The sequence below is a fragment of the Heterostelium album genome (assembly GCF_000004825.1).
Source record: "Heterostelium album PN500 unplaced genomic scaffold PPL_scaffold10, whole genome shotgun sequence".
Taxonomy (NCBI): Eukaryota; Evosea; class Eumycetozoa; order Acytosteliales; family Acytosteliaceae; genus Heterostelium; species Heterostelium album.
The window spans coordinates 874667-892281 of NW_008805072.1; the positions used below are offsets into that span (position 1 = coordinate 874667).

The window sequence follows — 17615 nt, forward strand, 5'->3', positions numbered from 1 at the left end:
TAGTTTTAAAAAAAAATAAAAAACAATTCGAATCACAGTCAATCACACAAACTATTTAAACTTCACACTCAAACAACAATAATATTGATATCACTTTTAATTGTGATTTGATTTATAGAGATCATTACTATAGATGTACTAATACTATTATTTTGTTACTATTATTGCTGTTATTATTATTATTAGGTTGAATAATATTACTTATAAAATATCATTAGTTATATAAAATTACATTCATATTATATATATATATATATATATTATAATATAAATTAAAAGATAGACAATAATATAGATAATGGCCGGTAAACAATACTCATGGTCAGAGCTTGCCAAGCACTGTACCGAAGACGATTGCTGGGTTGCAATCGAAGGAAAGGTTTATGATATTACAAAGTAGGTTTAGAAATATTATATATATATATCGCGGGACAAGAAAAAGATATTAATAAACATCATTTTAAAAAAGGTGGTTACCACAACACCCAGGTGGAAAGCAAATTTTGATGTTGTCAGCTGGTAGAGATGTTACCAATCTTTTCGAAAGCTATCATCCAATGTCTGACAAACCACAATCACTCATTGGAAAGTACCAGATCGGTGTTCTCTCATCACTCGAACATCCAAAATACGTAGAGAAGAGCAAGTTCTATTCGACATTGCGTGATCGTGTTAGAAACCATTTCGTCAGCACCTCGCAAGACCCACAGATGTCCGTCTCGATGTTGACTCGTGTCGCATTCGTCATCCTCTTACAAGTCACACTATATTATCTCTCACATTTCATGACCACCAACTTTTTGCTCAACTGTATTCTCGCCGTTTGTTACGGTATCGCCGAGTCTTGGTTAGCCATGCATTTGATGCATGACGCTTGCCACGCCGCTCTCACTCACTCGCCAGCCGCCTGGATGTGGTTGGGTGCCGTCTTTGATTTCCTCACCGGTGGATCGTTCTACGCTTGGAACCATCAACATGTCATCGGTCACCATCTCTACACCAACGTTCGTGGTGCCGATCCAGATGTCGGTGAAGGTGAAATCGATTTCCGTATTGTCACTCCATACCAAACTCGTGAGTGGTACCACAAATACCAACACATCTACGCACCAATCCTCTACGGATTGTACGCTTTCAAGACCCGTATCCAAGATTCCGAGTCGTTCATCAAGCGTACCAACGGTGCCATCCGTGTCGGTACTCCATCGAACTGGGACCTCTACACCTACCTCCTCGGAAAGGCTTCATTCATTTTCTTCCGTGTCATCCTCCCACTCCAATACCACAGTGTTTCCAGCTTGGCCTGTTACATTATTATCGCTGAGCTCGTTTTCGGATACTATTTGACCATCAACTTCCAGGTCAGCCACATCGCCACCGACTTGAAGTTCTACGCCACCCCATCTAAGCCAGAGGATCCAACTCAATTGGACGAGGACTGGGCCATCGCTCAAGTCAAGACCACTCAAGACTACGGTCACAACTCGGTTGCCTGTACATTCCTTTCCGGTGGTTTGAATCACCAAGTCGTTCACCATCTTTTCCCATCGATCGCCCAAGATTTCTATCCACAGATCGTACCAATCTTGAAGGACGTCTGCAAGGAGTACGGTGTCAAATACCACTTCAAAGAAACCTTTACTGAGGCCATCAAGTCGCACATCGATTATCTTTACAAGATGGGTAATGACCCAGATTACGTCAAATTGCCAACCAGCAACAAGAAATCAAAGTAAAAATATAATATATAATAATAATAATAATAATAAACCAACTTAGAACAATAAATATAAATTTTATACTTTTTTTTTCTTATTTAATTAAGATTTCTTTATTACTGCTGCTTTGCCAAATTATTAGATTATTGTTCAACAAAACAAAAATTATAAATTGTATTATTTTCAAACAACTGAAAAATTTTATTGTAGATATCAAATCTAAATATTTCATTTATTTATTTTGTTTAAAATATAATCATTACTTTATTTCTTAGTAGCAGCTGGCTTCTTATCTGGTTTACCATCACCGTTGGCATCCTTATCCTTTATGTCAGGGATACCGTCACCATCTTTATCATTTGGTTTGGCATCAGGTTTCTTGTCGATTTTACCATCACCATTAGCATCCTTATCCTTTATGTCAGGGATACCGTCACCATCTTTATCATTTGGTTTGGCAGCTGGCTTCTTATCTGGTTTACCATCACCATTAGCATCCTTATCCTTTATGTCAGGGATACCGTCACCATCTTTATCCTTTGGCTTGGCATCAGGTTTCTTGTCGATTTTACCATCACCATTGGCATCCTTATCCTTTTTGTCAGGGATACCGTCACCATCTTTATCATTTGGTTTGGCAGCTGGCTTCTTATCTGGTTTACCATCACCGTTGGCATCCTTATCCTTTATGTCAGGGATACCGTCACCATCTTTATCATTTGGTTTGGCAGCTGGCTTCTTATCTGGTTTACCATCACCATTAGCATCCTTATCCTTTTTGTCAGGGATACCGTCACCATCTTTATCATTTGGTTTGGCATCAGGTTTCTTGTCGATTTTACCATCACCATTGGCATCCTTATCCTTTTTGTCAGGGATACCATCACCATCTTTGTCGTTTGGCTTGGCTGGTGTTTTCTTGGTTCCTCTGAGAATACCTGGTCTACCGGCAACCAAGTTCTTGGGTGGTGCTTTAACAGGTACCGATCTTCTTGATCTCGCCATGCTGGCATCATTGGAGTTTGCCTTTGGAACGAAAACAATGTAGTTCAATTGCATTGTTGAGAGTAGTGCAGTTACGGAGAACTTGGTGTCAGTTCTCAAGTCAATGTCGAATGAGCAGTTACGATCGTACTCCTTTCTGACACTTCTTGTGATCTTTATATTTGATGGAAGGAGAACAATGTCTACAGCACCCGACATGTGATGTTCGAAACGAAGAGTGACAGTAAAGGTTGAGGTAGATGCTCCATCTGCCAATCTGAACTCATATGTTGGTGATTGATATTGTGGAATTGTAATTGGTGGCATTGATGGTGGCCATTTGTTTTCTTCAACCTTGCAAGTGTCTAAACAATATTGTTGAATTAAAGCTATTTGTTAGGTATATTGATATTTTTTTATCTGATATGTTTATAAAGATATACATACAAATTGTATCTTTGGTAACTTTATTGGCACAGAAAGCTGTACCCACTTGGTCTGACACAATATTTGCAACCTGACAGTAGTCGGGGATGAAACCAAATGTAACTCCAGCAATACCAAAGGTAATATTGGAATCACTGATACCAATTACTTGATGTAATTTGTGATTCTCAAGAGTAACTGTTGTCGATTCAAAGTCAGTATACTTTGGTCCGTATTTGTTTCCTTCTATCATAATGTAATATGGACAGTAGGCATCCATAACAGGACCTCCTTGAGTGACTGAGGTTACACCGACATTCTTTACTGTACCAACAGCTGTGGTGGTAATAACTCTCGCAACTGGAGTTCCACCAGTACCACCATCGATTCCACCCAAGTTAGCTTTGCTTCCAGCGAAATTGGTTTGAATTCCGTAGATGTAGTCGGTACCGACAAAGAGATTTGCTGTTGAGAATTCATCATTATAGAACTTGTAGGTTGACAAGTCCATGTTGCTTACCAACTTGTTGTAGTTAGCGAAAGCTCTATTTTCAGAGTAGTACTTTGGACCTCTGAAAACAGTTCCGGCATACAACATACGACTGTTCTCAACGACGACACCCTGTGGTGCGTACAATGGATCGGAGAGCATCAAAGTGTTGTACATGTCCAATGCACGAATGACCATATCATTTCTATAGGCATGGATGGCCTTTAAAAGATTGAAAGCGACATCTCCAGTCTCATCTAAGTTCTTACCGGCCATGAGACTCTTTAGACCACAATCATAAAGGAACTTTACTGAGAGTTCAAGGTTGGTCTTTCTCTTCATATATGCAAGCTTGAAACTACGAATGGCACCGTCATCAAAGAAGTAATCACGCTTACCATTGATAATCAACTCATAAAGCAAGGAAAAGTCGGCCATAGCAAACTTTAACAAAGTTGGAATATTTTCTATGAAAAAATAGATTATTAATAAATGTTTAGAAATACATTGAAAGCATGTACTATAATAACTTACTCCAATTTTTGTCACTTGTGAAAAGAGGGTAAATACCAGCAAAGGTAGTAAGAACAGAGCTTATAGATGACTTTAGGAGGAGTTTTTGATCTTCGGTTGGAGTTGGGGACATATTTCTCTTCCAATCGTTGATGTATTGAATTTGACCTTTCAATGAGGCATAGCTTCTCTCAAGAGTACGGGTATCATAGGCATCAATCTTGGCATCCATCATGTTCTCATAGAGAGTTCTAAGCTCACTTTTCTCATCCTCTGGATTGTCATTAAGGATAATAGCAAAAATACATTCAGAGAGGTTAGCCAAGACACCGCCAACTACTGGAACGAATACCAAAGATGCAGAGAAGACATTTGCAAACAAATGACCCAACTATAAAACATAGTATGTTAGTCTCAAAGTATTAAAATAAATAATCAATCATTGATCTTTTCTACATACTTTTTTAGTTTCATACTTTTGGAATAAAGCTACCATATTATCTTTTCCTTTAGCAGGGATCTCCTTAAGGAACTCATTGATAGATTCATCTTTGAAAAAGTTTTTAATTAGATTTGTTTTACTAGTTACATCTGCCATGATTGATGTAGTGAATATATATTTGTTGAGTAGTAGTTTAAATCAACTTTGAATTAGCTTGAAGTACCTTTAAAGTTGAAAAGTTAAATAGTTTACTAATTAATATTAATAAAAAGAAAAAAACTATCAATTAAAATATCTTATTTACCGTCTCTTGATCTTCTTGGAATCGTACGTATAAAGGTTGTACAAACACAACCAATCATATCTTTAGAAGGTTGTTCCTCTGTGACTAGCCCATTGTTAAAGATACAAACTTGGGTATAGATGATCACTATCTTTATTGTGGAGATATAAATTCTATCTAATTGTGGATTAAATCCAAGTTGATAGACCCAATATAAAGTTTGATTGTTAATGAATCGTAAGCAGATTTTAAAAGGTTACTGGTTTCGGGCTGTTAAAGTAAATGAATTAATAGTTCGATATTTCGTTGAATACGTATCGACCCCAGAGGTGACTAGTCACCCCACATCCACAAAACTGATGGATCATCAGATCACACAGATTTTGACATGTCTTACCTAGCAATTATTTTGCAAAATAAAAAAATATTAAATAAAATTTTAAGGTTCTAAATTTTGTGCCAGGCTTGATATCGATTCGTTTTCTGCGAACTCAATAGTGTTGTCAATCAAAATAAAAATGTTGCAAAGATTTGATATTTAATTTGAAAAGATATGTTTTTTGATAAGGGAAGAAAAAGTTGATGGATCTTCCTCTTTATAAAAGAAAGATGTTATTGTTCTCCATTTACTAATAACAAATACAAATAATTTTAAAAATGACTACTAGTGATAATGGAAATTCAATGCCCTCAGAGGTTATCGAAAAGTTATTTGACTTTGAACCACAGGAGGAAAATACGTAAGTCCATATTGCATTAACTCAAAAATATAATTGCTAATATAAATAATTAAAGTTTAAGAATTTGGTTATTTGTACCGAATAATGAATGGGAAAAAGCTATTCGTAAGTACAACAACAACAAATTTTAAACTTTTATTTTTTATTCATATTATTTTATTTTTTTAGGTATTTACAAGAATGATACTTATCTAGGAGAAGTAAGGTGTGGTGATGCTAGTGGAAATAAGCATTCATGTGATGGAAATACAAAGTGGTCAGTTTTTACAGTTTCGGACTACTCTAAAGATGACAATTTCCAATTTGGATTTTGGTCTGGTGGACCTTGGGTAGGAAAAGGAGACAGATACATTTACTCAGGAGATGAATGGTTCGAAACTTTTAGTGGTCAATCCGCTTGTTACTATTGGAGTACCAAGGGATACTATAGTGAAAATTTCTTGCCACCCCCAATGTATGACTTAGTAAATGAACCATTAGGAATTTAAAATACAATAAAAAAACTTTAATATTTACAGCAATTACTACTTATTGATACTAAATTTTTTTGTTATTATATAAGTAATCAAGATAAATTTAAATAATTTCTCCTATGTTTGAAGTAATCTTTATTATCATTCTAAGAAATGATTTAATTCCTGTCAACTTTTCCGAGATTATAAAGAAAAACAATCTATTATTTTATGATAGCGTGAGAAAAACAAGACAACTTTGTTGGTATTTAAAAGAAAAGTAATGCGAATAGATAGAAAAAGATATCGAGAGTTAGTGCTATTACATTAATCTATATTACCAATATTTAAATTTTACAATTAGCTACCCAGGAATAAACTTTTGATGATTCCTAGCACATAGCACGCTTTAGGGTTAAAAAAGAAATCAGTTGTTTTACTGTTTGTCTTTGATGAGTATATTTCATTGCTATATCTATATAAATCAATGATCAAATTTCATAGTATCAAAGGGTTTGTTCGGTTATGAATTAATATAATATTGTTGGTAACATAATAAGATGTGTGTGTGTGTGTGTGTGTCAGTCTGATGTGTTTATTTGTTTGGTAGAGTGAAATGAGGGAACCAAATAGAGAGTTTACTAGTAAGTTTGTATCAGTGTATCGATCTTCAAATAGAATACATTACATTTGTGGTTATTATAATAAATTAATTTGATGAGGAATAGAATAAACTACCACACTTAATGGTGAACTATATTTATATATTTATAGATTGAAGTTGAGCAGCAAACCAATGAACCCCGATATTTATCACACAAAACAAAGAAAGAAATATCATTGATCATAGGCTATACTCACTCAGATTGTTTTATATCCATATAAAAGTGATAGTCGAATGAAAAAAAGATACAAAGGTAACAACACTTTGTTAAATTTAAATAGTAATAATCTATGGTATGTTTGTTAAAGTGTGAGTTGGTTGTGGAATGAAGATGTTGTGTATGTGTGTTTGCTATTTTTGTATGTTGTTTCAATTTTTGTCGGAGCAAATAGTCTAATTAATTTTATTTTAGAGGATCTGTCACTTCATAAAGAGGTAGGTATAATAGCAAAACAACAAAACAAATAATAATAATAATAACAATTTTTCGTTGTTATAATTATTGTTTTTAATTACTTCAGCTAATGGGTATACATTGATTTAAATTCACCTTAAGGTTATTTTTATTTTTATTTTTTTGTTTTATTTTTTTGATATAAGTGATTTCGAGAGATTGATTGTGTGTGTTTGTGGTGTGTGGGTTAAAGAGGGTGGGAGCAAAGCACATTGATCAGATTGAGGTGTGTAAATGTAATGCATTTGATTTATTTATATAATGCCATTTATATCTATGAAGGTATAGGTACAGGTTTTGGGCTGTTTATTTTTTTTGTTTATTGTTTGGTGTTTTCAAAAAAACTATTGATCATATGATGAATGAGATATATATTTTAAAGCTTAATTTCTTTATTTCAAAGGATGTGGGTAGGTAGGGTATATTGAAAATTATTTCTATTATAAATGAAATTGAGTTCAACAACTGTTTTGTTGTTGTTGCAAAGTTGAAGTATTATTCATAATTTTATTAGATGGAATATTATACAAATATAGAAATATAGAGGATATAAAGATAATATTCCAATTCAGTTTTTATTTATTAATTAATTTAATTGTACTTTGAGAAAAAAGAGAACGAAATTGTAAGTGTTATTAGCAGTGGTAATAGTAGTTGAATTCATTTTCAAATCCTAAATTCTTGTTGCTGTTAAAATATTGTAACATCAAATTTACAGTCCATCACAAATTCTTTTTTTTATATTTTTGTCTGGTCCATCAAAATTTATTTTTTCCTCTTAATTATTTAAGTTATTGATGTTTCGTTGGTTAATAATAATATCATAACAAAAAGTAAATAATATACAAATAAAAACTTCAATTGTTTAAAATATTGTTTTTAGAAATTATACAAATCTTGGAATTTTTAATAATAAGTTTGTTAACTTTACTATTGATATTTAGATAGTTTAGTTATATTATATAATTTTGTTCTTTTTTTAAATTATATCATCTATTAGCAATAGAAACAATAGCAATAGTTGATCATCCAATAAAAATAAAAATAATATTTTTATAAAGATATAGTGGTAATAGGATAAAAAACACAAATAAAATAATTTATCTACAATAAATTTGGATGTAAGTGATGAAGATATATTTTTATTTAATTAATAGAAAAACAAATCTATAATTCCCTTTGCACAAATTTTTTTTATTTGTATACAATAAAATCCACACTAATAATAATACTTAATGCTATCAATAAACGAAAGTCTTAATTTCAAAAACAATAGTAATAAAACAAAGTTGATTTTCGATAATGGTCAAATACAGTATTTACCCAACAAAAAATACAAAACATCAAAAACAAAAATAGTTTTTTTGTGATGAAAATTAAAGGGGTATATGTGGTCTAGCATGACACACATAAACTTAAATCAATTAACATCTTACAAGTTTAACTATCAATCTCTTTCAAATTATTATTTGAATATAATATAAATTATTATTTGTGATGTGATTTATGATTGTACAAAAATAATTATTAGTTTTATTTATTTGTTAGTTTTTTATAATTCTAAATTTTTGATATATTTTATTTAAAAATATTCTTTTAGATTAATTGGTTTAATATCATATTAACAAAAAAAGAGAATAATAATAATAATAAGAAAATATAAGAAAATTATAAATAATAATATATATAATTAAAAAAATGAATGAAGGTATAGATAACCCTTTTTCTAATACAGAATATCCTTTAAATCGATCATTTAGTAGTAACGATACTATAGAAGTGCAAGACCCAATGTCTCAAGCAGAAGTGGATGCACTCTATGCAATTCTATTGATTGCAGATGTCACATCGATTATAGGAGCTTTTATTGTACTTATAGGTTTTTGGCGACTGAAACTACTGAGAAATCATGTAACCAGAGTAATTTCATGTTTTTGTATAACATCATTTTGTAAAGATCTCACAGCAATGACTTTGACCATAACAAACTCTGCACAATACGGAGGTTTTCCATGCTATCTATATTCCATTGTCATTACCTATGGAAGTTTAAGTTGTTGGCTATGGACACTTTGTTTAGGTAACTTTTCAAAATACTAATTTTTTTTTATAATTTGAAAAACTCTAGAAAAACTAATTTTTTTCTTAATTATTTATATATATTTAGCTGTCAGTATTTATTTATTAATTGTAAAAAGATATCCAGAACCTGAAAGATTGGAAAGATATTATTTCTTTATATGTTGGGGATTACCATTGATCAGCACCATTACAATGTTGGCGAAGGATACAGTTCACTTCCTTGGCAATTGGTGTTGGATTGGCGAACAATATACTGGATATCGATTCGGATTGTTCTATGTGCCGTTTTTCATTATTTTCGGAGTGTCTGCGATCCTGGTTGGTCTCACTTGCCACTACACCTACCAGGTGATACACAAAGGTGTCTCTGATAACAAAGACAAGCATATAACCTACCAATTCAAGCTGGTCAACTACATCATTGTTTTCTTGGTGTGTTGGATATTCGCGGTCATCAATCGTATCCTGAATGCATTCGGAGTGTTCCCCTATATCTGCAATGTTCTACATACGTACCTGAGTGTGTCACACGGTTTCTTTGCATCGGCGGTATTCATCTACAACAATCCATTGATGTGGCGTTACATTGGTTCAAAGTTCATACGCATGTTCACCATGTTTGGCCTGTGTATAGACACAGCGAAGCGTCTCGAGCGCAACAAAAACAACAACAATCCATCGCCTTACAGCTCCAGTCGTGGCGCTCCCTCCACGAAATCGAACAATCAATCCAACAACGGAATGGAAACATCATCGTACGACGACGACTGCACTCGAGATAGTCCATCCGGAGCCGACAACATTCAAACTTCGCCACCTCTGCCACCACCCGTATCACTGTCGACCGACGAGCTTCCACCACAAGAAAATATCGACGAAGAATCTCCTCAGCCACAACCTATAGTCGGTCCTGGCAATGTATAATTTTTTTAAAAAAAACAGAATATATAGCGTTTTATTATTATTATTATTACTATTTTTATTTAAATTAACCTGTAATTAAATATTATTATTATTATTACTATTTTTATTCCACTTTTTTTTTTAATGATCATTTTTCTTTGGCGCCTTTTTCAACTATTTTTTCAGTTTTCAACTTTTGATTGCAAGTAATTCTTTCATTCATTTTAAATCTTTTTTTTTTTTTTTTATAATAAGTTTGATTTGTGTGTTTGATCATATATATATATATATTTATATAATGTTGATAAAATAATATAGTGTGCTAAATTTTTTAAACATTATTAAGAGAGAAAGAAAAATAGTTAAATAATTATTATTTCAATCAAAATTCAATTCAGCAGATCACACAACATAAAGTAATAAAAATAAAAGATGTCAAATCATAATAGTTCAAGTTTATTCTCAGGATTTCATCCACCATCACCTCTGAGAACACAGAATGCATTTCTAGATCGTGTCAATCAAGATATGTCTGGAGAGTTTCGTGATCTAGACCGATACAATATTATGAATGAAGAGTCGACCGCTGTCGATTCCACCCAGGTCGATCTCAACAGTACACGTGACTTTTTCAGTCCACTCAACGAAACGACATCGGCAACTATCGATAGTAGTCGACGTACTAATCCCAACAACAACATTAGTAGTGCATACTATGAAAGTGTCAATGGTAGAAGACAGCAACAAGCATCAGCAACAACATCATCATCATCGTCCAACTATAATAACACCACTGTCAACGGTGGAATTGCAGACTATATTGAAAATAGCAATTACTACGATGAACTCTCGGGATTCCAACATCTCCCATTGAATCAGAGTGTTCTAAACGATACCTATCGAAATTACTATGACGAATCGACAGTCATCGATGAACGTGACAATCACTACGATAACAACCAACACCACCAGCATAATACGACGGCAGTGCGATTCGGACAGGACACTATCATAGCCGGCGGTTCAAGAGTGGCACCATCGCCCGTACCCCATAATCTACACGAAACAACCAACACCACCTACTACCAATCGAATGCTAGCAGCATCAATCATAATCCACTCGATTTCACACCTTCAATCACACCAAATTCACTTGATCAATCTCATTTACATGCACAACCAAGTAAGTTATATATATATTTAAATACATACATATACATACATACTTATAGTTTATTTTATATATTTACTAATATTCACACTTTATTTTTATTTTTATAAAACAACAACAACATTTTTATATTTTATCTCTTTTCATTTTTTTTTTAGATTTACAAATGGATGATTCTACATTTTATGGAAGTAATATAAATCATTCAGCTTTACAAAACAGTGTTATTCATAACCCTTCTAATAATACTTCGAGGATGAATACAACTACTACAGTTGCAAACAACAACAACACATCGGTGGTCAACCCAAAGTTGTCGTTCTCATATAGCAGTTCTCGACACAATCGTAATAATAATACAACCGATGACACTCTAGTACTGACACCAGAGAAATCAACAGATTACCTTAATGGTTCGACTTTTAATACTACTCCTTCAAGAATGAATATAAATAGAACACCCTATACTACAACAACAGCAGCAGCAAATAACACTACTAATATGAATAATCTTAATAATAATGTACAACAAACAACACAACAACATTATAATCATCATCATCAACAAACAGCTACTACTGTTGGTTTATCCACTGTAAATTCAACACCGTCGACTGCACCGCTTTCAACGAATAGCGCCTCCGGTCAGCCAATGAAGCTAGACAACCTGACACCGGGAACATTCTTTGGTGAGCGTGTACCGACACTTGGAACACTGAGCGGCAACGGCACACCCATATCCTTTGGTATGAGAACACCGAACCAGCACTCTATGAACTCCACCACCTACATTGCACCGACATCAATGAACGATTCACAGCATCAACCAACCAATTTGAGCACAATGATGGACTCTACTGCCACTGCCACCTCTGTCATGGACGACGGCCACGATATTTACGGACGTCCAACCATTCTAAACTACACACCAAAACAAACCGATCTCGAACCAGAAGAATACCAACGACTTCTCACCAAATTCAATGCGAAAAACAACCAGAGTACAACGTTTTCTGTATCAACTCTGGATGACATTGATATCGATGGTGTTAACAATGGTGATGATGATGATAATGACAACAGACAAAAACAATTGCAACAACAACAACAGCTGCAACAACAAGGTCAAACAGAACAAGTATATCCATCGTTGGAATGTACCAGTCAAATCGACTTTGGAAGTGTGGAGAAAGATTGGTTGGTGGAGCGTGAGTTGAATCTTGTCAACCCCAATTCCACTCCGATGGTGGTCGCCTCACATTCATTCCAGGGTCCGGCTAGCAGTTCATTCCGTCTGGTCGACGACAACAGCTACTATGTGGTGGAGGTGCCAGCATTTGGACAACGTAGCTTGCGAATTGAATACTCACCGACCGTTCCCAAGGATCATACTGCCACTCTCACATTGATTGTCATGCCAATCACTGCGACATCGAACGCCACTCAACGTATCGTTGGCACGCTGTCATCGATCATCTACGTCATGCTCGTCGGCAAGTGCACAAGCAGCATGCGACTCAGTAAGGATCTGCTGTACAGTCATAATATCTACGACTTTGGAGAGTATCAGCCAGGCTCAAAGTTGGAATACTACTTCTACGACGAGATAGAAGGACAACAAGTCGATATTCGTGGTGATGGATACAGGATCGCTCGTTTGGACGATGGTAAAGTTGCCATCAAATTTGAATCGCCATCCAATCTGTCGGCCAAAGGTGAAGCAATCATTTTCAACAACAAAAACAATTCAAAAAAGATTGTAAAGTTAAATACCAATGTTAAGACAATTAATATAGTTCAACAACAACAATCTCAGCAATCTCAACAATCTCAACAACAACAATATAATCAACACACTCCACAACAAATTAGACAACAACTACCACCACAACCTGACAATTCTATAAACAAAAGAGCTGCAACTATTCAACCAATTATAAATAATCAACAATCACAACAAACTCTATCACAATCTCAAAGAGGTCAACAACAAATTTACGATCCAACTCCAGAGTTGGAGTTGATGATACCAAATAATGCATTGTCTAAGGGAATTAATGCTATTGGCATGGATGAATACCTGTTGCCAATTCAATACTCTGGAAGAAGTTCGTTGGAGATCAAGTGTAAATCTACCAATCCAAACTATAGTGTTTCACCAGATCGTTTCACATTGAGCACTCAATATTCATCGGTTGTACTCTCCATTAAACATCGTGATATGGTTACTCTACCAAACGTCCAGAAATCCTATCTAAAGATTACAAGTCCATCGATCAAAGGAGAATCTATCAAAGTACCACTTATAGATAGACAACATCAACAACAACAACAACAACAACCAAAGCAGCAAGAGAGACAACAACAGCCACAACAACAATATAATCCACAATTTTCAAAATCAGCACAACCAAGCTATCAATATCAATATGATAATCACCTTGAAAATGCATTCTCTGAAATGAATATTCAATCTAACCAACAACAACAATCAACAAATAGATCATTTGTAAATCAATATCAATCTTCTTCTTCATCTGCTGGAGATGTACATTCATCATCAACTACACCATCACCTCAATCCACTCCTCAACAATCTCCTGAACGCGACCAACAACAAGACAACGGTAACAAACTAAATGTCATCTATGAAGATGATACTGGAAGTAAACATTTCAACCCTAAATCAGTGTCCGAAGGTATCAGATTGTATTGTCAACGTCAATTGGTTACTTTTGGTGGTGTTCCACTGGGTGAATCTAGATCAACGAGAATCAAGATGTCAGCCGAAGGCCTGACAAGTACACTCCACCTCGAAGCCGACTTTATCAATGACGACGAGTTTGAATTCCAACTGAGTTCAACCGCTATTGTCATTGCACCTGGTAGCGATGCATTCCTCGATATCGTTTACTCACCCATGCATGCAACCACTCACTCCAATGCCATTCGCATCAAGATGAAAGACAGCACACACTACTTTACCATACCAGTGCGTGGCTACGGTGGCTCTGCACAAATGAAGATTCTCTCGCCTTACTTTACAGATCCCAAGACCGAAAACAACCTCATCTACATCAACTCACCAATCAACGCATCGAAAGCTGGTGTTCACTGTTACCTAACAATCAAGAATCAAGGTCACAGACCAGGTTTCATTCGTGCAATTGCTAAAATGGATAATGGTAAGTTTCATCAAAATTATAATGCTAACATAAAATCATTAACTAACCAACTGCTATTATAATTGCAACAATAACAAATGTAGCTAAAATTGAAATATTCCCATCTAGTGCCGTCATTGGTATTGGAAAGAGAATCGAACTTGAAGTTGTAGTACGCCCGTTGAATTTGAATGATAAAGATTGGATGAGTGGTGAAGCAAAGATAAAGATTTACTATGGTGATGAAATTGCCAGACGCAGAAGAATGAATGCCAAGCGATTGGTTCATCTACCCGACCAGACTCCAGTCAAGAGCCGTCTTAACAACACCGGTTCAAGTCAAGCCATTTCATTCTCCATATTCGACCAAGGCTTTACCTATGAAGATCAATTTGCCGATGAGGATATCGATGACAACGACTTGCTTGGTGACATCCGACAAGACAAGATATTCAATCTCCACGAAATGGAATTGTTTGACGAGAATGTTCGTTCTATTATTATTCAACCTATCATTGGAAATCCTCCACAACCACAACCTCAACCACAACCACAGCCACAAGTACAGCCACAACCTCAACCAAAATCACAATCTGTTTCATCAAAACAATCGATCTCCAATCAATCTACACAACATAAATCAACCATTGGCAATCAGTCAACACTCGACCAAACTGAAACTATAGATCTTAACTCTATATCTTTACTCTCACCACAATACAACTTGGCAAATAGTAAATTCTACCAGTCTGATGTTCAGCAAAACCAGCTTTTCAATCAATCGACTGCCACTCAAAAATCACAACAGCAAAGACAGCAACAACAACAACAACAACAATTCATAAATACATCACAAGCATCTTCCAACACTAACAACAAATCACAAGTACAACAATCAAATAATTTTGGATCTCTAAATAATTCGACAAGAGGATCCCAAGCTAGATCACAACCATTGCAAACTCCAACTGCAACCAACTTCTCTTCAACCATTTCAAAGCCACCCAATACAAATACCACTACAACCACAACTACACAGCAAACATCGACAATACCAATGTCATCCACTTACTTGTCTACGTTCAATCCTGATTTTGCCCAAACCATGCTGGCAACACCATCGCACTATCCCTATAAATATCAGAGACCAGAAGCTAACAACACCGACGCGACTATTCCAAACACTCCCGATATGAGTATGAGAGACTTCCAAGATTCACCAGTAGATCAGTATCAGGAGCAAGAACAAGAGCAAGAACAAGAACAAGACCAGCAAGAACAACAGTCATATAAACAAACATTCCAGACACCAAAGATGAGTTCCAGTATATTTTCAAATCCTCCACCATCGTCGATCGCCAAAAACAATGGCGGTTCTCAAGATACATCTTTTTCACAATCAACTTACTTTGGTCGTGGATTGATGTTCCAAACACCCGAGCAACCAAGTAGATCATATAATAATCAGCAACCAAACTCTACACAAACATCATCTCGACAACAACCAACAACACAACAAAGAGATAATCTCTTGAATCATTCAAACTCTTCTTTATTTGACATTTCATCGGACATCGAAGATGAACAACCACAACATCAACAATCGATCGATTTCAATCCGTATGCAACCAACATCTATCGTAACAATCGTACCAGTTCCAACAGCAATGGTGGCTCGCAGCTCAACGATGAGAGTCTGAGATTCGACTCACGACTAGCATCGGTATTTTATCCGAGTGACTCTGACATCAACAACAACAACGATCCAGAGATAATGTATGCACCCGAAGAAATCGTTGAATTTGGTGACATCAGTGTCGGTGACATCACAAACAGTAAGATTGGAATTGCAAATGCATCCAATGGCGATATTCAAGTGGTCATTTCCGATCCTGGCGAACCATTCCACCACACCCATTTCGAACCGATCAGACTCCAATCAAAGAAAACCACTCGAGTTCCTGTATATTTTAAACCGAGCACTCAAGGTGAATTTGTAAACTATATTCGTGTTACCAGTGTACCATCGTACGAAGGTGAACCCGTTTACACTTGTGATTATGAACTCCGAGGTAAATCAACATAATCCAAAAACAAAAACAAAACAAAAACAAAACAATAAAAAATAGATAAATAGCAAAAAAAAAAAATTTTAATTAGTTGATAATTCATTTATTTGAACTTCAATTTAATTATAATGAGAAAAATCCGAATAAAAATTAAGTTTAATTTTATTGTTTTTTGGGTTGTGAGAAAGATGTTTGTATAAAATCACAACTCATTATTTACATTTTGGAAAATTCTTGATCAAAGTAAATTAATGGGTTCGCAAAAATCACATGCTAATAGATTTTCCAAAGTTTAATTCGATCAATTCCACTTGTACCTATTTAGCCCTATGCAAATTTGCATAACAGATTTTGTTGACTCATCAGGCTTAAAAGAACTTTCCAAAAATCAAAAAAACTCGGAGCTACTAAAAAAAAAGAATCTACAATTTTCAAAACAACTTTTTTGCTTTTTTCTGTGTGATTAATTTTTTTTTAATTTTGATTTTTTTTTTAATTGTTTTTTGTAGTGTGTTGAGATTTTAGATATTTTCGAAAAAAAAAAAGTGGTGGTAGAAGATTTGGGGCAGGTGTGTATTCGCCAACCTGATCGCACACTAAAAAGTTGAAAGAAATTTAGAAAAGCTCATTAAAACAACTATTGAGCACCAAGAAGTTCCCGCTTATCAATTTTCGAAAAAGTTTTTCACAACACCTGATCATTTTAAACCATCATTATCAATACAAAGTTTTTTTATTATTATTAATTATTTATTCAAGTAAGTTTATATAAATAAAATATATACATACAAAAAAATTACCACTACTCTACTTTCATAATTAGTTTGTTTTTCACACACTTTCATTTCAACTTCACACAATAAATGCCCTCTCAGCAGAGAAGCAAACATATAAATTAAAATAAACAGTCATAAACCACCCATTTTTAATTGAGAATACTTAAAAATTTCGATCATTGCAAAGTTTTAAAACAAAAAAAATAAATTCCATTTTTTTTTCTTTATCTCTTCCCACTAAAGAAAAAGCAAAAACAAAAACCATTGCACACATTCCATTTTAC

The 17615-nt window shown here is 34.5% G+C and overlaps 4 protein-coding genes across 4 annotated transcripts; 3 read left to right on the forward strand and 1 right to left on the reverse strand.

Moving 5' to 3' along the window:
- Window positions 1-298: 298 nt before the first annotated feature.
- Window positions 299-1736, forward strand: fadA (delta 5 fatty acid desaturase; the record flags this gene model as incomplete). Its single annotated transcript, XM_020583105.1, has 2 exons — window positions 299-396; window positions 470-1736. The coding sequence occupies 2 exons, from the start codon at window positions 299-301 to the stop codon at window positions 1734-1736; spliced, it is 1365 nt and encodes a 454-aa protein (XP_020429292.1).
- Window positions 1737-1982: 246 nt separating this feature from the next.
- PPL_12372 (uncharacterized protein) lies at window positions 1983-4729 on the reverse strand (the record flags this gene model as incomplete). The annotated part of the gene is made up of 4 exons (XM_020583106.1): window positions 1983-3091; window positions 3150-4085; window positions 4153-4522; window positions 4592-4729. 4 exons carry the CDS (start codon window positions 4727-4729, stop codon window positions 1983-1985), a joined length of 2553 nt encoding a protein of 850 aa, XP_020429293.1.
- Window positions 4730-5513: 784 nt separating this feature from the next.
- PPL_12373 (uncharacterized protein) lies at window positions 5514-9266 on the forward strand (the record flags this gene model as incomplete). Its single annotated transcript, XM_020583107.1, has 9 exons — window positions 5514-5596; window positions 5652-5701; window positions 5765-6060; window positions 6287-6313; window positions 6659-6692; window positions 7125-7147; window positions 7549-7576; window positions 7958-7999; window positions 8902-9266. The coding sequence occupies 9 exons, from the start codon at window positions 5514-5516 to the stop codon at window positions 9264-9266; spliced, it is 948 nt and encodes a 315-aa protein (XP_020429294.1).
- Window positions 9267-9989: 723 nt separating this feature from the next.
- Window positions 9990-17449, forward strand: PPL_12374 (uncharacterized protein; the record flags this gene model as incomplete). Its single annotated transcript, XM_020583108.1, has 5 exons — window positions 9990-10166; window positions 10584-11334; window positions 11481-14507; window positions 14591-16558; window positions 17379-17449. 5 exons carry the CDS (start codon window positions 9990-9992, stop codon window positions 17447-17449), a joined length of 5994 nt encoding a protein of 1997 aa, XP_020429295.1.
- Between the last annotated feature and the right edge of the window lie 166 nt (window positions 17450-17615).